This window comes from Musa acuminata, chromosome BXJ1-4 (genome assembly GCF_036884655.1).
Source record: "Musa acuminata AAA Group cultivar baxijiao chromosome BXJ1-4, Cavendish_Baxijiao_AAA, whole genome shotgun sequence".
Classification (NCBI taxonomy): domain Eukaryota; kingdom Viridiplantae; phylum Streptophyta; class Magnoliopsida; order Zingiberales; family Musaceae; genus Musa; species Musa acuminata.
Window position 1 is genome coordinate 13,809,160 of NC_088330.1, and position 22,723 is coordinate 13,831,882.

Sequence of the window (22,723 nt, forward strand, 5' to 3'; positions counted from 1 at the left end):
GCCGCTTCAGCGGGGTCGCCACGTCATGCCTTCATTAAGGCGAAGGGCCTTTTGGTGTCTTCCGATGCGACGCGACGGCTGGGCACGTGCGTGGGTGAGCTGTTGTCCGTTCTTGGGAGGCGAAGGGGCCTTGATTCTGGCGGGACATCACCCTTAAATAGCGGACACCGAAGCTTGTCTCTATCTTCTGCTGTGACGTTTCCTCCTTCGAGCTCTGCCGTTGCCTCCCCGACTCTCTTCCCGGTCTCCTGCGTAGTCTTTTCCTCCTCCTAAGGTCAGTTGGGATGTCGTCCTCTTCTCCTCCTTTGTCCCTTTCGTCCTCTTCTTCTTCTTCTTCCTCTCCATCCCCTTCCCCCCCCCCTATCCTCGGGGCTGGAGAGGGTAACCCCGCTTCGTCCCCCATTGAGTCTTCTGACGGAGAAGCAGCACGAGCCCTCGAGGCTCTGATGTGGCCACACGACCTGGACTCCGTCGTGAGCGGGTCTTTGCTGGAAGGACTCCGGGATTGTTATCATATCCCGGGGGACTATATCCTCTGCGCCCCCGAGCCGGGGCAAAGGGCGTATGATCCCATCCCGAAGGGCTTCGCCCTATCCCTTGACGCCCTGGAAGCAGGCTTGCGCTTTCCTCTCCATCCACTCATCGTATCTTGCCTGTCCTTTTGGCGGATCTCGCCGTCTCAGGTGACGCCGAAATCTTGGCGTTACCTAGTGGCATTCCTAAGGGAATGTCATTATGCCGGCATCACCCCTACCCTCGATCTCTTTCTCTCTTGTTACCGTCTTTGCAAGAGCTTGGGGGGCTACTTCCTGTCGGCCCGAACGGGCTTTCGCGTGGGGGGTGCGCCCTCCAATAACAAGGGATGGAAGGGGAGGTTTTTCTATATCAGCCGTGAGCAGGACTGGGGCTTCGGAGTCCGCTGGTCCGCGCGGGCGATCGATAACACCACCCCCTGCTTGGGCGATGCGGAGCGCCACGCTTTGGGGAGGCTGAGAGAGATCCTCCCTAAGTCGCAGGCCATCCGGGCCATGACCGAACAGTGGCTGGTCGAGGCGGGCCTTAGCCCGGTGCCTCTGGGTACGTTTAACGGCGCTTGGATTGGGGTTTTGGCGTGGCTGATTCTAGGTACTAACCCGTTCCATCTTTTGCAGAAATGGTGAAGCTCCGGTCGTTCCTGGAGGTTCAGGCGCCGCAACCTCTTCACCCCACTACGTCGGGCGACCCGGCACCTTCTCTCCCAACTCAGCCGGACGACCCGCAGCCCGGCACGGAGGCCGCTCCACTGGAGGTCGAGGATGAGCGTCCTTCGAAGAGGGCGAAGACAACCCCGTCGAGGGGCCCTGAGGCAGGCCCCCGTCGCGGCGGGGCCGGGTCTAGTCGGCGGTCATCGGGGAAGGGCCCGCGCCCTGTCTCCGTGCGCGACCTGTGCCGACTCCCGGCTGGAGACGGGGAGCCGTTTCTAACACGGCTGGCGAGCGAGATCCCACTTGCTAGGGCCGTCGAGCCCTTGGTGGCCCGTTGGGAAGGCCTGTCCCGAGGAGACAGGGTGTGGGCCGGTGGAGATCCCTCCGCGGCATTTCTCCGAAGCACGCTTCACCCCGACATGGCTCGGGACCTGTACACCCACCCTTCGGATGTGCTGCTCAATAAGTCCGCCCAGTCTTTGGTCTAGGTACGTTTTCGTTTTCAGGGCTTGTCTGTCCGGCGCCGGCCTTCTTGACCCGATCTTCCTCGTGTAGGGGCTCCATTATGCTACGGCCCTGATGGACAGGGTGCGTGACGCCGGCCGGGTCATCGGGGGCCTTGCCAACCGTAACGCCGAGCTCGTCCGCCAAGTCGAGGAGGTTCGATCCGACTCTGGTCCGGAGGCCGTGGCGGCTGCCGAGCAGCGGGCGGCGGATTTGGAAGCGGAGTCTGCACGCCTCCGATCGGAGCTCGAGGCCTCCAATAAGGTGAACGAGGGGCTCCAGAAGACAATAAGGGTGGAACGGACAGAGCTCCGCCTGGTGAAAACGGAGGCGAGTTCCCTCAGCAAGAAGCTGGAGGAGGCGAAGGCCGAAGTGAAGTCGGCCTCGAAGGCGCTGGAGGAGGCGAAGGCCGAAGCGAAGTCGGCCTCGGAGGCGCTGGAGGAGGAGACCCGGCTTCGACCTACGATAGACAAGGAGCTCCTCGAGGCCTACAAGAAGTCGGAGGGGTTCGAGCTCGGGCTTACGCGGACGGGGCGGGTGTCCTTTGAGTACGGCTACCGTATCGCCACTTCCCGCTTCCGCGCTCCCCACCCCGGTCTTGAGGTAGAGGAGAACCCCTTCGCTCCTCACCCCGAGGACCGGGGGGTGGATATGCCCAAGGAGGTTCCCTTTGATGATCGCCTGGAGGAGCCTGGGCAATGAAGAAAAAGCGTCCTGTATTTTATTTTGCCAGTCGGTCGATTTTTTGTAAGTCGGGTCCTGTATTTTATTTTTCCAGTCGGTCGATTTTTTGTAAGTCGGGTCCTGTATCTTGGCTTGGTTTCTTAAAGGCTTTTTCCCTTCCATTTTATCAACTCCCTCCTCTCTTCCTAGGCGAAGGCTTCCGTCCTTTGGGAGAAAAACTTTTGAACGATGAAGTTCTACCTCTTCAAACGAAAAGGTTTCTTTAGCTCAGATGAAAAACTTCTTGAGGTTCCCGATGTTCCATGTTCTCGGTATGCGAGAACCGTCCATCGATGTGAGTTGGTACGTACCCGGCCGGATCACCTCTACGACCCGATAAGGTCCTTCCCACTTGGGGGCTAGCTTCCCCCTGGCTCGGGCTGGGTTGCTGACCTCGGTCCTTCGGAGGACTAGGTCGTCTAACTTTATCGGTCGAGGTCGTACCTTCCTGTTGTAGACCCTTGCGACGACTCTCTGGTAAGAAAGGGCCTTCAGGTGCACGTCCGTGCGTCGTTCCTCGAGCATGTCGAGGCTGGCGCGAAGTCCTTCGTTCGAAACTTCTTCGACGAAGCTCCTCGTCTGGAGGGTGGAGATGGTTACCTCGGCGAAAGGATAGCCTCGGTTCCGAACGTCAGGATGTATGGGGATTCCCCAGTCGCGGTCTTGGGTGTGGTGCGTAGTGACCATAGGACGCTAGGGAGTTCGTCGGCCCAGGTCGACCGGGCCGCGGACACCCTTCTTTTGAGTCCGTCCAGGATGGATCGGTTGGTCACCTCTGTCAGTCCGTTCGTCTGAGGGTGTGCTACCGAGCTGAACCTTAGTTGGATGCCATGACCTGCGCAGAACTCCCTGAACCTTCTGCCCGCGAACTGCGGTCCGTTATCCGTAATAATGGCCCTGGGCACCCCGAACCGAGTCACTATGTTTCTCCATACGAACTTCTCCATTTGGTGCTCCGTGATCGTCGCCAATGGCTCGGCCTCGACCCACTTTGTGAAGAAATCTACCCCCACGATGATATATTTCCGTTGTCCCGAAGCCGGCGGGAAAGGGCCGAGGAGGTCTAACCCCCACTGCGCGAACGACCATGCGCACGTGACGGGGTTGAGAGGGATAGCGGGCTGTCGAGGCGCGTGGGCATGTTCTTGGCATGCGCCGCAACGCTGAGCGTAAGCTTTTGCGTCCCGGCACATGCTCGGCCAGTAGTACCCCTGGCGAAGCAATTTGTGCGCCAGGGTTCGCCCTCCGCTGTGCTCTCCGCAGACCCCTTCGTGGACTTCAGCCAGGACCGTCTGGACCTCCTCCGGCTCTAGGCACCGTAAGAGGGGATAGGTGAAGGACCGCCTATAAAGCCGGCCACCTTCTTCGGCGTACCACGCGTGCGTACGGCGCAGCCGTCAAGCCGCTACCTCGTCGCGAGGAAGGATCCCATCCCGCTTGAAATGCAGTAGCTCCTGTACCCACGTGATCGGGGCATTTCCGGGGGCCGTAATCGCTATTTCGATGGCGCGGGCAGGAAGCTCCTCGATCTCTGGGCGTGTTTTGCAGGTCGGTTTCGACGCCAGCTTGGCCAATGCGTCGGCCCGCTCGTTCTCCCCCCTCGGGACATTGGATAATGTGAAATAAGGGAACTTAGCAGTCAGGTCCCTTACCTGTGCCAGGTATTTCGCCATGGTTGGGTCCCGAGCCTCATATGCGCCGCTGAGCTGTTCGGCCACCAACTGCGAGTCAGTGAGGACGTGTACAGCGGCCACCTGGATCTCGAGGGCCAGCCTGAGTCCTGCCAGGAGCGCTTCGTATTCCGCCTCGTTGTTAGTGGCCTTGAACCCGAAGCGGAGGGAGTGCTCGAACGAGTGGCCGTCGGGGGCGAGGAGGACCAGTCCCGCGCCGGCGCCCTTTGAGTTGGATGAGCCGTCCACGTGTAGGATCCAAGCTTCGGGAGGCTGCTCTAGATCCTCGCCCGTCACCTGGGTTAGCTCTGCGATGAAGTCGGCCACCGCCTGTGCTTTGATGGCGGTCCTGGGCACGTATCTTATATCATGCTCGCCTAGCTCTACTGCCCATTTGAGAAGCCGACCTGCAACATCGAATTTAGATAAAACCTGCCGCAGGGGTTGGTCGGTGATGACCTCAACTGGGTGCGCCTGGAAGTAGGGACGCAACTTCCGAGCCGACAGCACCAGGGCGAGCGCGAGTTTCTCTATCGGCGGGTAGTGCCCCTCGGGTCCGCTCAGGATGTGGCTAACGTAGTAGATCGGAAGCTGTTTGCCCGAGCTTTCTTTGATCAGGACGGAACTGACTGCATGGGGCGAGGCCGCCAGATAGAGGCCCAGCTTTTCGCCGGGAGAAACAGAGGTGAGCCGGGGGAGGTCCGCCAGGCGCTGCTTTACCTGTTTGAAGGCTTCTTCGCACTCCGTTGTCCATCGGAAGTTTTTCGGGTCCTTGAGCGCCCTGAAGAAGGGGAGGCAGTGATCTCCCAACCGGGCAAGGAATCGGGATATGGCAACAATCCTTCCGTTCAGTCGTTGCAGGTCTTTGATCGTCCGAGGCGACTGCATGTTGATGATCGCTTAGACTTTCTCTAGGTTGGCGTCAATTCCCCTTTCATGTATAATGAACCCGAGGAATTTCCCGGAGGTGACCCCGAAAGCGCATTTTGTGGGGTTGAGCATCATGCCGAACTTACGTAGTGTGTCGAACGCCTCGGCCAGGTCGGCAATATGTGCTTCGGTCTTTTGGCTTTTTACGATCATGTCGTCCACGTATACTTCCATGTTCCTTCCGGTCTGATGGGCGAACATTTTGTTCACCGTCCTCTGGTACATGGCCCCGGCATTCTTCAACCCGAACGGCATGACCTTATAGAAGTACACCCCCTGGTCGGTGAGGAAGGTCGTGTGCTTGCTGTCCTCGGGCGCCATCCTAATCTGGTTATATCCTGAATAGGCGTCCATGAAAGAGAGGCGCGTGTGTCCTGCTGTTGCATCGACCAACTGGTCGATTCTTGGGAGGGGGTAACAATCTTTTGGGCATGCATTGTTGAGACTGGTGTAGTCAACGCACATCCTCCAGCTTCCATTGTGTTTTTTCACGAGGACTACATTGGACAGCCATTGAGGATACTTGGCTTCCTCTATGAAGCCTGCTGCTAAGAGACGGGTCACCTCCTCTTGTATAGCCTGCTGCCGATCAGGGGCCTGCCGTCTGGGTCTTTGTTTTACCGGGCGAGCGTCAGGTGGGATGTTAAGGTGGTGCTGCGCCACCCCTGGGTCGACGCCCGTCATATCAGACGGGGACCAGGCGAAGATGTCGGCATTTTCCCGTAGGAGTCCGACGAGCTGCTCTCGTTCCCGCTCGGGTAGCTCCGATCCTACCTTGACCGTTCGGTCGGGTCGGGCTTCTTGTAAGGGTACATCAATGGTGGGCCCCTTCGGCTCGGGATGAGGGGCCGGTCTTTTTGTCTCCCGCGGGTCCTCCAGCGGTGGCTCGACTCTGGTCCTCTTGTGTAGTGAAACGGCGGTTAGGTAGCACCGTCTGGACTCACGGGGGCTCCCGATGACTTCTCCGACCCCTGCGTGAGTCGGGAATTTGATGGTTTGGTAGTAGGTCGAGACAAAGGCTCTGGTTTTATTGAGGGCCGGCCGTCCTAGTATGGCATTGTAGGCCGTAGGAAGGTCGACCACCAAAAAGGCGGTCATCACCGTTTTTGACCTCGGCGGGACGCCCAGGGTTAAGGGCAAAGTGATGGCCCCCAAAGGTGATATTGATTCTCCCGTGAACCCGGTGAGCGTTGAACCGATCGGGCGCATGCTTTCCTTGGCTAAGCCGAGCTTCTGGAAGGCACCAAAGTAAAGTATATCGGCCGAGCTTCCCGTGTTGACCATGATCATTCTTACCTGCGCGTTGGCTATCCTGGCTGATATTACCAAGGCATCATCGTGGTCAGGTCGCTCGGCAGCTCCGGTTGGGAAGGTAATCTCGGGCTCGGGCACGTATCCCGAGGCTTCATCGGGAGCGGCCCGGGCATACGCCTTTCTGCCCGACGCGGAACCCCCCCCCGCCGCAGGCCCCCCGGCTATCATGTCGATGTGTCGTTCAACGGGGCCTTCCGGGCGAGGTGACGGCTCCTTGACCGGCGAAAGGTAGTGGCCGAGATGCCCTCGGCGGATAAGCTCCTCGATCTGCCTTTTTAGCTCACGGCACTGCTCAGTGTCGTGCCCATGCTGCCGATGAAAACGGCAGTATTTCGAGCGGTCCGCGAGCACTCGCGGGCTCCTCATCGGGTGGGGCTCCTTGAGTAATCCCTTCCCCTTCTCATGGCGAAGTATTTCCGTCTGCGAAGAACTCAAGACAGAGAGAGGAGACCTCGGGTCGGATCTATCCAACCTGCGACGGGAGGCGGAGGGCTACTGCTGTCGGGGCGGCTCCGTCTTGACTTTCTTGTGTTGCTCCTGCTTCCCAGCCATCCACGTCTCTGCGGCGATGAACTGGCCAGCACGCTGAATCATTTCGGGAACCGCGGCAGGGGGTCGCTCCACGAGGGACCAGAAGAACCGGGAAGGTCGCAGGCCTGTCATGAATGCCTGCATCAATAGAGAGGGGTGAGCATCCGACAGTCCGCGAATTTGTGTCGTGAAGCGGTTCACAAAATGGGAGAGGGGCTCGTCCTCCCTCTGGTTGAGTCCGAGGAGTAATGCCACGGACGGTTTCGGTCGAGCGTAAGCCAGGAAACTGAGCTCGAAGTCTCTGGCGAGTTGGTCGAAGGAGGCGATGGTCCCGGCCTTCAGGCTGCTGTACCACGCGCGGGCCGGACCCCGTAGGGTCGTCGGGAATGCCCTGCACATCAAGGCGTCGGAAGTCCCGTATAGCGCCATCTGGGCGCGAAAAGTGGCCACGTGGTCCGCTGGGTCGGCGGTGCCGTCGTATACGTCCAGCGAGGGGAGGCGGAAGTGTGACGGGATCGCCTGATCTTGGATCTCGGGGGTGAACGGGGATCCTTGCTGTCTGTCCACCCCGAGGTCCCCTTTGGACCTACGGACCTCCTGTTGTACTTCGTCGAGTCTTCGACTGACGAGGCACAGCTGGGCTCGTAGGGCATTTGTAGAATCGGCGGACGGAGCCTCGCGCTCGGGATGGCTCGTCGTATCCTCCGCCTCCCGGCTCCCGGGCCGAACCGTCGAGTTCTGGGGTGAGCCAGGGAGCCCGGAGAGGGGCATGTGAGCCCGGACGAGGGTTTCCCGTTGCTGCGAAGGGTGAGCCCCGTGCGGGGGGGTTCGCTGCGAGATAATCGGGATGATGGTCTGCACCATACTCGTTAGGGCTCGGACTTGGTGAGTGAGGTCGTGAAAGGCCTCCGGAGATACCGGCGGCGGGTCGGTGGGGGCGCCGTCGGGAGGTGACAAACCTGGGTCGTTGAACAATCGCCAGTAACGCTCCGCCGCCGCTGCGGGGTGTTCGTCGCGAGCTTCATCGTGCGGGGGGTGTTCCCCCGGGGCGGGGAACCCAATGGCTGGGGGCTCGCCAAGGCGGGTTTGCTGATCGTTTGTCATTCGGAGGCCCTCCTTCTAGCGCCAATCTTTTACGGTAAGTAACTTTTGTTGAATCTCAGATTTTGATGTTGAAGTCAATTGTCATTTGTTGTCTAATCTATGTGTTGAGATAAGTGTGCAGGATTAACTACGATGAAAGATAGACAAGCAGTAGGAGTTGCGCCAGAGTCAAGTTCATGATCACGTTGGGAGTTCGAGAGTTCGACGGAAGTTCGGACGGTCGTCGGAGGTTCTGCGAGAACAGATCCGAGAAGTCCAGAAGCTTGCCAAGCGAAGCTCGTCGGAACTTGCCAAGTGGATCGTCGCAAAGTCCAGGAGTTTGCCGGAAGTCCGCAGGATCATCACCGAGGGTTCATCGGATGATCGACGGAAGTTCGCCGGAAACTCACCGGAAGGAGCGATTGACGCACCGAAGCAAAGCTGCAGAAATTGTCTTAGATTTAATCGTAGTTAGCACGTTGATTAAGTTGGAAAATGGGAGGTGATCCCATTGGCTTAATCTTGGGGCAATTGGGCCCCTGAAAGACTGAAATTGGGCCGAATGGAATGAACCATTCGGACCCTGATTGCACCAGGAGGTGCAACTGCCCAGGCCAGGAGGTGGCACCGCCTGGGCTAGGCCTTCCAGCGAGACTGGGCGGTGCAACCTCCCCAGCCGGGAGGTGGCACCGCCTGAGCTCAGTCTTCGAGCTAGACTGGGCGGTGCAACCTCCCTGACAGAGAGGTGGCACCGCCTGAGCTCAGTCTTCGAGCAAGACTGGGCGGTGCAACCTCCCTGGCAGAGAGGTGGCACCGCCTGAGCTCGGTCTTCGAGCTCTGCCAGGCGGTGCAACCTATCCAGTTAAGAGGTGCAACCACCTGATCCCAGAATTCCGGGATTTGATTGTTTTGAGCTCCAAATTTGAATTGGGTTGGGGCCTATAAATTCCCCACCCATTCAGCACTGAAAAGACACAGACCTACACCGAAATCTTGATCTTTTCTGTGATTCTAATAGCTCAAAAGTGTTGTAAAGCCTTTAGGTCTCCTCCTTCTGTTCTTCAAGTTTTCAGTTGTAAAGTGAGGAGAGAAAGGTCTGTAAAGGTTGTCTCCTGAGCCTGTCAAAAGGAGAGAAACTGTAAAAGGGCAGTTTGGCCTTCGCCTATTGAAGGAAGGCCCCTAGTTGACGTCGGTGACCTCGTCGGTGGAGGAAGCCAAAAGTGGAGTAGGTCAAGACTGACCGAACCACTCTAAATCTCTGGTTTGCGTTTATTTTTGAGCACTTTATCCTTACTGCAAACCTCCTTCATTACTACTGCTCTCTGCGCTTTTACGAACAAGTTCTAAGTGCTGTTCTTTCCGAATCTGCATTCAGACGTAAATCAGTGTTTTCGTACATTACAGTTTACGCTTACGTTTTAATTCTGCAAAGCTGTCTTCTACGCCTTCACGAACAAGTCTTTAAGTGCTGATCTGTCCGAATCTGTTTTCAGACGTAAACCAGTGTTTTCGTACGATATTTACATTGCAGTTTACGCCTTGATTCTGCAAAACTGTCTTCTGCGCTCTTACGAACCAGTTTCTAAAGTTCAGCTTCCTTTGAAACTGCATCTAGACGTAAAATTGCATTTAGACGTAAAACTGCTCAAACTGTGTTTAGACGTTTTAGACGTAAACTGAGTTTGGACGTAAATCTGCGGTTAGACGTAAAACTACGTTTAGACGTAAATCTGCGTTTAGACGTAAAATTGCGTTTAGACGTAAAACTGTCCAAACTGTGTTTAGACGTTTTAGACGTAAACTGAGTTTAGACGTAAAACTGCGTTTAGACGTAAAACTGCGTTTAGACGTAAATCTACGTTTAGACGTAAAACTGCGTTTAGACGTCAATCTGCGTGTAGACGCAAACTGCGCTTAGACGCAAACTGTGTTTAGACGCAAACTGCGCTTAGACGCAATCTGCGCTTAGACGCTAACTGCACTTAGATACAAACTGAGAATTAGTTTTTGCATCATAATAGTTTTTATTGAACGAACGCAGCTTTTGGTTTTAAATCGCTGTAAGATTTCTGCTGCACTAATTCACCCCCCCCCTCTTAGTGCTCTCGATCCTAACAATTGGTATCAGAGCCCAGTTAACTCTCAAAAGGATTAAAACCCAAGAGAGATGGCTTACGCCGGAAACCAAGAGGGGCATTCCATTACACGTCCACCCATGTTTAATGGGACGGACTACACCTATTTGAAGACCCGAATGAGAATCTTTCTTATTTCTATGGACATTGATCTTTGGAATCTTGTCGAGAACGGTTTTTCAAAGTCTTCTCTTCCAATGATCGATTGGAATGATTTGGAGAAGAAGGCTTTCGCTCTTAATGCAAAGGCTATGAATGCCTTATTTTGTGCACTTGATAAAAACGAGTTTAACCGTGTTTCAACTTGTGAAACTGCGTTTGATATTTGGCACACGCTCGAAGTGACCCATGAGGGCACAAGTAGAGTAAAAGAGTCAAAAATCAATTTGCTGTTACATTCTTTCGAACTTTTTCGGATGAAACCGAGTGAAACCATTGGCGACATGTTTACCCGTTTCACGGATGTCGTCAACGGTCTAAAAGGACTCGGAAAGAGCTTTTCGGATTTTGAGCTTGTTAATAAGATACTAAGATCCCTTCCTAAGAGTTGGGATCCTAAAGTCACCGCTATTCAAGAGGCAAAAGATCTGCGAAATTTCCCTCTTGAAGAACTAATCTGGTCATTAATGACCTACGAAATGACTTGTAAAGCTCATGAAGAGCAAGAAGACATCCTTCCAAAGAACAGGAAGGATATGGCACTCAAAACTTCAGAATGCCACTTGAGAGAAAACTCAAGTGATGAGGACTGTGATGATGACATGGCACTTCTAACAAGAAAGTTTAAAAAGTTCTTTAAAAGAAACAAGTTTAAGAATGATGCAAAAAATAAACTTGAACCCAAAAAGGACCAAGTAATCTGCTATGAATGCAAAAAGCCGGGACACTACAAGAGTGATTGTCCCCAAGTCAAGAAAAGAACAACAAAGAAGAAGGCGCTCCAAGCAACATGGGATGATTCGAGCGCATCTGAGGAAGAGGAGTCCAACACCGAGCAAGTTGCTCATTACGCCTTAATGGCCATCGAAGATGAGGTAACAAATTCAATAGATGCAGATTTATCCTTCGATGAATTATTAAATGCTTTCCATGAACTATTTGATGAGTGTAAGACTATTAGTAGTAAATACAAATTGCTAAAAAAGGAGCATGATAGTCTTATTTGTAATTTCGATAAGTTAAATGCTGAACATCATGATAAGTTAAGCCCATGCATAAAATGCCATGATCTAGAAACTCTCCAAAAAGAAAACTTGCTACTTAAGGACACCTTGAAGAAATTCGAGGTTGGTAGCAAGTCATTGAACATGATCCTTACAAACAAAGGTCACGTTCCAAAAAGGAGTGGAATTGGATTTGTGAGAAGTCCTCACCAAAATCCAACCACCTTCATAAAAGGCCCCATCTTGCATGTTCAACACCAAACCAAGTGCAACTTTTGTTGCAAATCTGGACACAAGACACATTGTTGTCCATTCAAGAAAATAAGTCCAAACAAATTGATCTGGGTTCCTAAAGGAACCATGAAAAATTCTATGCAACATGATAAGAAATGTAGATCTATTTGTGAGGCACCCAAAAGCAAATGGGTTCCTAAAAATCATCCCTTCCTATAAAAACATTAAAATTTTAGGATGGAGCAAGAAATAATGATCTGCTCCTTGACTCTCGATAGTCATAAACCAAGAGTCAAAAAGGAACTCGCAACGCTTAAGTAACAAGTGGAAGTTATGAAATCACAAATACGATTTGGATACAACCTTATTAGAAGCATATGATATCCAAATTCACATATCCCTTTGATCTTCGAACCCGTCAACACTATCATCTACGAATTAATTCTTGTATCATGAAGAAACTAAATATGTCATGATCTTAAAAAGGGATACCAAACAAACTATCAACATACGTATGACATATGCACGTTAAAAGATCTATCTTGATCATACAAGAGCTTCTTCCTTAAATAAAAACTCATACAAAATCACGTAAGAAACATTAATTGCTCTGAAATAAAAAAAAAAAAAAAACTCTCCTCAAGGCAAAGGCTCCCCGATCAAAACACATTAGGTGTTCACTGGCTGCAGGCGGTGGCACCTCTCCAGCTGGCGGTGGCACCTCCGGCTGCCACGAGTTGCCAGAGGTTGCACCGCTCCAACCAGAGGTGCAACCGCCCGCAACTCTGCTTTTTTAAACCCACACTAGGGCCGGCTATGGAACCGACCCCAACTCACTCCCATTTCCTCCTCTACTCTTCCAAGTCTCCTCCATTCCCATTTCACTCCTCTAAGCCTTCCAAATACCTCCCATTTCGGAGCAAAACATCAAGAATCCTTCCTTCTCTTGAAATTTTCACAAAGGTACTCTCTAAGAAGCTCTTAAATTCTGTTTTGTTCTTCATTTACTCTAGCTCATCATCATCCCTCTAAACAGCAGTAGTTATGGGATCTAGAAGATCCTCAAGGGACAAGGGAAAGAGGAGATTAGTAGAAGAGTTTGATTTCACTCTTTTCGATTCGAAATACCATGCTGAAAAATTTCCCTCTTTCGAACTTAGATGTATCAGTAAGGGAAAATATGTAGATCTAAATGAACTAAGAGACTTAGAGACTATCCAATGGTTTGCAAACCTAGGTCTACTTCCAATCTTGCAGATTAACGAACCCATCTATCCTAGGCTTGTTAGATTATTTTACAATAACATACAAATAGATGATGAAGGAAGGATGTCCACCTATCTTTTGGGACAACACATCTCAATCACTGATAGGTTCATTTGTGATATGATAGGCATTCCCATAAAAAGCATAGGACTCTACTTTAGAGGATCATGGGATGATGAAAGTATTGGAACATCCTATGTTGAAGCCTTAGGAACAATCTTTGCCAATCCTAACATAGCATTAGTTCCTAAAAGTTGTGAACATCTATTACCCTTGAACACTAAGATACTTCATCATATCATGACTAGTATAATTCTTCCTAAACAATATCATCATGATGAAATAAGTCAATTAGAATTAGGAACTATGTACTCAGTCATGAAGGGACATGACATCTGTCTTGGTTATCTTATTCAACAAAACATGTTAGAATTATCTAAGAAAGATATGATGCTCCCATATGGTGGTATAATCACTAGAATAATAAAAGCTTACGACATTCTAATATCACCAGAAGAAGAAGTAATGAAAGTAGATCGATTCAGCATAATAAATAAAAATCTACTTCACCGACTAAGATGTTACTATAGAAACGGTAACTGGGTTAGAATCCCTAGAAGGACTGATCACCCTCAACCTGAACCAGAACCGGAAACACCAGTATTTAGGGGTACTCAATCTCCTCCGACCCTTCCCTTTGAGGAAACACATCCAGTTGAGCAAACTCATACATCCATCGAAGAAATTGGGATTCGTATGGATCGATTCGAACAGAGACAAGAACGGATTGAACAAAGACAAGATCAAATCCTATCTGAGCTGCAGCAAATTCATAGTCAATTTGACTCCTTGTTTAGGCACTTTAATTTTCCACCTCATCAATGAACTTGTTGAACACCTGTTATTGTTGTAAACTTCTTATGTTACTCACTTCTGATGTACTGGCTGTAAACATCTATCGTGGTAAACATATATCTTGCGCCTTGTGGTAAAAGTTATCTCAGATTTTTATGGTATCATTATTGTTTGGTATGTGATGTGTCCAAATTAAGAATGTTATGCTTTGAAACTAAAAGTTTTGAAAACTTTGTGCTTTGATTTCATTCGAAGAATGATGATGTGTCCGAACAGATAAATTTGTTAAAATCATTTTTTTTCGGACTATATTGTATGATCAAATCACTTGATTTCCATGATTATATGTGAAAATCTGCAACAAAATCTTGTCCGAATGCATCTTATTTATGAAACAGATTTTCTCGTACACTTTCATAAAAAATGAGTTTCTGAAATAGATTTGATGAAGTGATTCATGTGTATGTATTCCATCCTGCAAAATCTTTACATAGACAATGGATTATAACACAAAGGGGAAGAAGTATTTAAAGCAATCTATGTAAAATTCCTCTATAAGCTTGCTATTATTATTTTTTGGTATCATGATTACTATGCTTTTTGTTGATGACAAAGGGGGAGATATATATCTGAATTGATAAACACTGCCATGACTAGAAATACTATGAATGATGCTATAAACACTGCTATGATTATGCCATCCTTGCATCACCAAGAGATATATGAACATGTGCTAAAGTTTGCATTATGCCCTGAGTTGATATCTTATCATATGAAGAAAATGCAAAACTTGCTAGAATATTTCAAATGTGTGCATCATGTAATAGTGTTTCACAGCTTTATATGATAATGTTCAAACTACATGATGAATAGTTACAAACACAATCATACAAACTTGATGATGTATGTCAAACCCTGACATCATCTTTGAAGAGATATATATATCATGATGAGTATCATGATGGGAGTATTGATAAGTTTAACTGATCTAACTTATCAATACGTCACTTGAATTCTTAAGTCTTGAATTCAAGGTTGACTTATCTCAACGATGGCATATAGACAGGGGGAGTTAAGGATAACTCCATTATCAATTGATTGTCATCATCAAAAAGGGGGAGATTGTTGAATCTCGGATTTTGATGATGAAGTCAATTGTCATTTGTTGTCTAATCTATGTGTTTGAGATAAGTGTGCAGGATTAACTACGATGAAAGTTAGACAAGCAGTAGGAGTTGCGCCGGAGTCAAGTTCATGATCACGTTGGGAGTTCGAGAGTTCGAAGGAAGTTCGGACGGTCGTCGGAGGTTCTGCGAGAACAGATCCGAGAAGTCCAGAAGCTTGCCAAGCGAAGCTCGTCGGAACTTGCCAAGTGGATCGTCGCAAAGTCCAGGAGTTTGCCGGAAGTCTGCAGGAGCATCACCGAGGGTTCATCGGATGATCGACGGAAGTTCGCCGGAAACTCACCGGAAGGAGCGATTGACGCACCGAAGCAAAGCTGCAGAAATTGTCTTAGATTTAATCGTAGTTAGCACGTTGATTAAGTTGGAAAATGGGAGGTGATCCCATTGGCTTAATCTTGGGGCAATTGGGCCCCTGAAAGACTGAAATTGGGCCGAATGGAATGAACCATTCGGACCCTGATTGCACCAGGAGGTGCAACTGCCCAGGCCAGGAGGTGGCACCGCCTGGGCTAGGCCTTCCAGCGAGACTGGGCGGTGCAACCTCCCCAGCCGGGAGGTGGCACCGCCTGAGCTCAGTCTTCGAGCTAGACTGGGCGGTGCAACCTCCCTGACAGAGAGGTGGCACCGCTTGAGCTCAGTCTTCGAGCAAGACTGGGCAGTGCAACCTCCCTGGCAGAGAGGTGGCACCGCCTGAGCTCGGTCTTCGAGCTCTGCCAGGCGGTGCAACCTCTCCAGTCAAGAGGTGCAACCGCCTGATCCCAGAATTCCGGGATTTGATTGTTTTGAGCTCCAAATTTGAATTGGGTTGGGGCCTATAAATTCCCCACCCATTCAGCACTGAAAAGACACAGACCTACACCGAAATCTTGATCTTTTCTATGATTCTAAGAGCTCAAAAGTGTTGTAAAGCCTTTAGGTCTCCTCCTTCTGTTCTTCAAGTTTTCAGTTGTAAAGTGAGGAGAGAAAGGTCTGTAAAGGTTGTCTCCTGAGCCTGTCAAAAGGAGAGAAACTGTAAAAGGGCAGTTTGGCCTTCGCCTATTGAAGGAAGGCCCCTAGTTGACGTCGGTGACCTCGTTGGTGGAGGAAGCCAAAAGTGGAGTAGGTCAAGACTGACCGAACCACTCTAAATCTCTGGTTTGCGTTTATTTTTGAGCACTTTATCCTTACTGCAAACCTCCTTCATTACTACTGCTCTCTGCGCTTTTACGAACAAGTTCTAAGAGCTGTTCTTTCCGAATCTGCATTCAGACGTAAATCGGTGTTTTCGTACATTACAGTTTACGCTTACGTTTTAATTCTGCAAAACTGTCTTCTACGCCTTCACGAACAAGTCTTTAAGTGCTGATCTGTCCGAATTTGTTTTCAGACGTAAACCAGTGTTTTCGTACGATATTTACATTGCAGTTTACGCCTTGATTCTGCAAAACTGTCTTCTGCGCTCTTACGAACCAGTTTCTAATGTTCAGCTTCCTTTGAAACTGCATCTAGACGTAAAATTGCATTTAGACGTAAAACTGCTCAAACTGTGTTTAGACGTTTTAGACGTAAACTGAGTTTGGACGTAAATCTGCGTTTAGACGTAAAACTACGTTTAGACGTAAATCTGCGTTTAGACGTAAAATTGCGTTTAGACGTAAAATTGCGTTTAGACGTAAAACTATCCAAACTGTGTTTAGACGTTTTAGACGTAAACTGAGTTTAGACGTAAAACTACGTTTAGACGTAAAACTGCGTTTAGACGTAAATCTGTGTTTAGACGTAAATCTGCGTTTAGACGCAAACTGCGCTTAGACGCAAACTGCGCTTAGACGCAAATTGTGTTTAGATGCAAACTGCGCTTAGACGCAATCTGCGCTTAGACGCAAACTGCACTTAGATACAAACTGAGAATTAGTTTTTGCATCATAATAGTTTTTATTGAACGAACGCAGCTTTTGGTTTTAAATCGCTGTAAGATTTCCGCTGCACTAATTCACCCCCCCCCCTCTTAGTGCTCTCGATCCTAACAACTTTTTTAGCCGTGACCTGGGGGTCGACGCGGCTGGTTCAGGGGTCCGAACGACTAGGATCAGGCGAGGCTGCCAGGCTTGAGATCTCGGGACGGCCGATCACGGGGAATAAGGCCGGGATGCTCCGTGCTGCTGGGTCGGCTTTCCCCGAATACCTGCACAAAGGTCGGGTCGGTGATTCGGCCCGACCCCTCCAACGGTCAAGTTAGTGGTGTAGAGGGGAGTTTTAGGGGAAAATCGTGTGCTTGTCTGCTTACCTTGCCGGCTGGGAGCCCGTGGGTATTTATAGGTGAGCTCGATGTTACCTAACGCCACCCCGCCGGGGCAGAGTCGTACTCCTGATCGCGTTTGTTGCCGTTGTGGGCGTTGTGCGGTAAGGTCGAGTTGTAGGGTGTGGCAAGCCTTGGCCGACGCCTTCCCCTGCTCTGTCTGATCGTACGGGGTCAGCAAGACGAGGCCGTGCGGGTACGGTCGGTGAGGGTGCGCATTACGCTGGTATTAATGCTTGTCCCTTGGCGTGGTGCGCTGTTTGGGGCGGTTGTCATGGGGCAGTGTTACGTCAAATTCGGTGCGTCATGTCCTATTCGTTTTTACCCCTATCAAGCAGTAGTATTTTGCTTGGAACTCTTCCAACACACTGCTCCTCCATTCAAGGTGTACACATACCCTGAATTCGACTTGCTATCATCGACATCAGACTGAAAACTTGAGTTAGTGTAGCCTTCAACCTTAAGGCTATTACCTCCATATACTAGTAAAAGATCCTTAGTCCTTCTCAAGTACTTAAGGATACACTTTACTGCTTTCCAGTGCTCCAAGCCTGGATCCGCCTGATACCTGCTCATGACACTCAGAGCATGCGCTATATTAGGCCTAGTACATAGCATGACATACATGATAGACCCTATTGCTGAGGCATAAGGTATCATATCTATGTTCGCCCTTTCTTCTAGAGTCTTTGGGGATATACTCGTAGAAAGCGATATCTCATGTCTCATCGGTATGAGACCTCTCTTGAAATTTTCCATGCCAAACCATTTGACAATAGTTTCTATGTACCTGGACTGGGACAAGCCAAGCATCCTCTTGGATCTATCTTTATAGATTCTAATCCCCAAGGTATAGGATGCTTCCCCTAAGTCCTTTATAGAGAAGTGTCTAGATAACCAAGTCTTTACTGTGGATAGCATTCCTACATCGTTCCCAATGATGAGGATGTCATCCACATATAATACCAAAAAGGTGATAGCACTCCCACTTACCTTCCTGTACACACAAGGCTCATCTTCGTTCTTAATGAAGTCAAAAGATTTGATTGCCTCATCAAATCTTATGTTCCAACTTCAGGAAGCTTGCTTTAGTCCATAAATGGATCTAAGCAACCTACACACCTTATTTGGGTAGTTCTTGGACACGAATCCCTCAAGTTGCATCATATACATCTCCTCCTCGAGGTTTCCATTGAGGAATGCGATTTTCACATCCATCTGCCAGATCTCATAATCATAGTGTGCTGCAATAGCCAATAGAATTCTATTGGATTTTAGCATTGCTACGGGTGAGAAGGTTTCATCGTAGTCAACACCTTGCCTTTAACGATACCCCTTAGCCATTAGCCTTGCTTTATAGGTCTCTACCTTTCCATCTACTCCGATCTTTTTCTTAAAGATCAACTTGTAACCGATGGGCACAATACCTTCGGGTGCATCAACTAGGTTCCAAACCTTATTGGAGTACATAGAATCCATCTCAGAATTCATGACTTCTTGCCACTTCCCGGAGTCTATACTCATAATAGCCTCCTCGTAGGTTTGAGGATCAATATCCTCAACATCCTCTCCTCTAATATGTCCAACATATCTCTCAGGAGGATGGGATACTCTATCAGACCTACGTAAAGTTGAAACTTGTGTATTAGGTACCTGAACAGACTCGGGCTGTAGAGTGATGCTTGAGCTTGGTTCTCCAACCTCGCTCAACTCTATCATTCTCTCACTATCTCCACCAAGAATATGTTCCTTCTCAAGGAACACTGCTCTCTTAGCTGCAAAGATCTTTTGGTCCTCGAGATGATAGAAATAATACCCACAAGTTTCCTTGGGGTGTCCCACAAATTTGCATCGCTCTGTCCTTGATTCTAACTTATCAGGGTTGTGTCTTTTAACGTGGGCAGGGCAGCCCCAAATCTTAACAACCTTAAGATCAGGCTTCTTCCCTTTCCATATCTCATATGGTGTAGACACTACCGACTTAGTTGGAACTCTATTCAGAAGGTAAGTTGTGGTCTCTAGGGCATATCCCTAGAATAAAATGGGTAGGTCAGCGAAACTCATCATGGATCGTACCATGTCTAATAGCATACGATTCCTCCTTCCAGAGACACTATTGAACTGAGGTGTATAAGGAGGTGTCTATTGGGATAATATCCCATAGTCATTGAGGAACTGAGTAAACTCTGTACTTAAGTACTCACCTCCTCGATCTGATCGAAGAGTTTTGATACTCTTTCCAGTCTAGTTCTCCACCTCATTCTTAAACTCTCTGAATTTCTCAAAAGCCTCGGACTTGTACTTCATTAAGTACACATATCCATACCTTGAGAAATCATCAGTAAAGGTAATGAAGTAGGAGTAACCACCAATGGCATGAGTTGACATGGGTCCACATACATCACTATGTATGAGTTCCAACAGCTTAGTGGCTCTCTCTCCAGTTCCACTAAATGGAGAGTTGGTCAGTTTTCCACGAAGGCAAGGCTCGCAAGTTGCATATGACACATAGTCGAATGGATCTAGATATCCATCATTTACATCTTTTGAATCATTCCCTCATGGATATGACCTAGCCTACAATGCCATAGGTATGCACTGTTCACCTCATCTCGTTTCCTCTTAGACACTTACATTCATGATATGTGGAGTAGTGTTTTGCATAAACAAACCTTTATGCAATATTCCTCACGTCAATCTCCCCTCGGCTTTGCTAGAATTTACAATAAATTGTAGATGTAATAAGCAATACTAGTATCCAATACCAATGCACTATCACAAAAATCTACCAATTGGAGATTGATCATGAATGTACCTGAAGCTTCTCCAAGCTTCTATTTCGCCCTTTCTACAAGGTACTCTTTGTAGTTTCTCTTCCAGTGCCCATCTTTACCACAGTGGAAGCACTAGCCTTTGTCCTTTGCTGGGTCTTTCTTAGCAACCTTTGCTTTACCTGGTTTGCCCTTGCCCTTTCCCTTTCCCTTCTTAAGGGACCTTTCTGTTTTCCTTTTCTTTTTGGTCTCACCAATGTAGAGAACTGGCTTCTCTTTCTTAATAGTACTCTCTGCCTCCCTCAACATATTGAGGAGCTCTAGGAGAGTCACCTCAAGCTTGTTCATATTAAAATTCATTATTAACTGTGAAAAGGAGTCTGGTAGGGACTGAAGCACATTGTCCACACACAAGTTATCCTCTAGGACCATTCCTAGACCTGTGAGTTTCTCTATCCACTCAATCATCTTTAGGACATGGTTCTGAACCGGTGTCCCCTCAGTCATCCTAGCACGGAAGAGGCTCTTGGATATCTCATATCGCTGAGTCCTTCCCTGTTCCTCAAACAATTTACGGACATGTAGGAGAATGGATCTGGCATCTATCTTTTCATGTTGTCTCTGTAACTCAGGAGTCATAGAGCCCAACATATAGCACTGAGCAAGAGTGGAGTCATCAATGTACTTCACATAGCGAGCGATCTCATCCTCGTTTGCCCCTTCTTCGGGCGTAGGCATCACTATATCAAGGACGTACACGATTTTCTCCGCTGTGAGAATAATTCTCAAGTTACGGAGCCAATCCGTATAATTTGGACCAGTGAGGCGGTTGACATCAAGTATGCCACGTAAGGGATTTGAAAGCGACATTTTCTGAAAATAAAGATGCAACAGAAATGAATAACATGCAGATTTTGTAAGAAATAAACTATCAAGATATGGACTTCTATCTTAATATGCTCCCACTATTTTACTAACGAGTCACGCGACACCCTCAGCACGTGAAACGGAAGTCTCCGGCAGACTTCTAGTGGGGATCAGGATCCAATCAGCGTCTTAGTGTAACCTCGAGGGACTTGACCAATCACACTAAGCCTAAAAGGTAGGCAACTCTTGCCGATCACAACTCCTTGTAATTCCCGTCCTGTTCGACCTCCGAATCACCATGGCCTCGAGGGACTCGACCAACCATGATGCTCGGTTAAGTCAACACCTTCGTTACAAGATGAGTCTGATTTGATGATATACCCTCGAGGGACTCGACCAAGCATACCATGCCCTCAGGTCACTGGTGACATCTCTATGTCGTAAGCAAGATAGCGAATCGCGATATAGGTGAGTCTCGAGGGACTCGATCAACTCAACCTACACCGGGAATCGGTTCCTACTCATAACGATGAAAGGCCACGTGGGTCAATCTAATTGCCTCACGTTTACCGACTTAATATTATCGAGAGATGTTTCTATGATTTGGTCTCCTAATATGACATGTCACACATATACATATTTAATATATATCTACATCGCATGCAAATATATATACATATCTAGTATGTATATAAGCAATCACACCAAATGATTATGGACCACAACCTAATATGATTAGGCCCGAGCCAGTAGGCCTAATCACTCACATCAAGATCTATGTGTGCAACACTGCATCTTCATGCCCTGTGATCGTCCAACTCGTCCTCGTCGGTTCCGTCGACATCTTGATGCATCTTCATGCATCACGATCGTCCGTCTCGTGGGTCCCGCTATCGCATCCATGCTACCGCTGCGCCTCCTCATGTGATTACAACTTAATCATAGGCACGTAGGCCTGATAATAAACGAGAAATATAATGGAGGCTCGCAGACCTCAATAATAATAATCACAAGTACACACATCACACGGTCCATGATCATCCGTCCATACATCATACATCACATATATAATTAATCATCATCATGTAGGACTACTAGATAATAATAAAAATAATAATCAAGTAAACCTTTTAATTAATTAATATTTTCTGAAATCAGGGACATGTCCGGAATTTCTCAATTCCTAAGGGTATTTTCGTAATTTGGATAAAAGACAGAAACTAGAATTTCTCAAATTCCGAGGGGCAAAACTATCTTTTGCCCAGAAAACCCTAATTCCCTCCTATTGCTGCCGCCGCCGCCACCCTGCTGGCGGCGGCCTGTGCGGCGGGGCGAGGGCGCTGCCCTCGCCTACAGGCGGCACGCCCGCTGGCGGCGCTGCCGCTGCACGTGGGCGCCCCCGCGGGCGGTTCTGCCGGCGGGGCAACGCCCGTAGGCGGTGCTGTCCCGCCGAGCGGCCGCCCCTGTGGGGGGGTTTCGCCCGCGGGAGCAGCGGCCGCAGGCGCCTCTACCCGCGGGCTGCCAGCCCCGCCGGACGCAAGCCTGCTGCAAGCAGGCCGCCGGCCGGCTACTGCAGACGCAGCCCCTGTGCTGCCCGCCTTCGACTGCGCTGCACGCACGCAGATCGAGTGCAGCGTTGCTGCCCTTCCCTATTTTTACGTCAACGATTTTGACGTCAAAATTCTTCCTAAACACAACACACGTAATTCAAAACCAATCATTCGCACGAACAACCTGGCTCTGATACCACTGTTGGGAAATCTTGGGGGCGACATCACATGCGCAGCGGAAGAACAAGAAAACAAAATCCCCGATTCCCAAAAAGATGTTCGTCGTCGTGCAAAGATTGGTGCGTAAAATCCGTGAAACTCAAAACTGCGTATAGAGTAGATTGTGTTACCTAGGGAGATCGTATATCCCTGTTTCTTTGCAGATCCTTAGGAGAGGGTGAAGGAGGTCAAGCATCCTCCTCTCTAACGGTGATCCACACAGTAGGGTTACGACGACGCTCCTCAAAACTAGGCTCTGAAT

The 22,723-nt window shown here is 49.1% G+C and overlaps 2 protein-coding genes across 2 annotated transcripts; both read right to left on the reverse strand.

The window, feature by feature from the left end:
* Positions 1-3,808: 3,808 nt before the first annotated feature.
* On the reverse strand, positions 3,809-4,969 carry LOC135672085 (uncharacterized). Its single transcript, XM_065180541.1, has one exon. The coding sequence runs from the start codon at positions 4,967-4,969 to the stop codon at positions 3,809-3,811; it is 1,161 nt and encodes a 386-aa protein (XP_065036613.1).
* A 12-nt stretch (positions 4,970-4,981) lies between these two features.
* Positions 4,982-6,691, reverse strand: LOC135672086 (uncharacterized). The gene has a single exon (XM_065180542.1). The coding sequence runs from the start codon at positions 6,689-6,691 to the stop codon at positions 4,982-4,984; it is 1,710 nt and encodes a 569-aa protein (XP_065036614.1).
* Between the last annotated feature and the right edge of the window lie 16,032 nt (positions 6,692-22,723).

What these genes read in the sequence shown, in the direction of transcription:
- LOC135672086 (XM_065180542.1), bottom strand. Translation starts at nt 6,691, where the DNA reads ATGAGGAGCCCGCGAGTGCTCGCGGACCGCTCGAAATACTGCCGTTTT.
- LOC135672085 (XM_065180541.1), bottom strand. Translation starts at nt 4,969, where the DNA reads ATGCAGTCGCCTCGGACGATCAAAGACCTGCAACGACTGAACGGAAGG.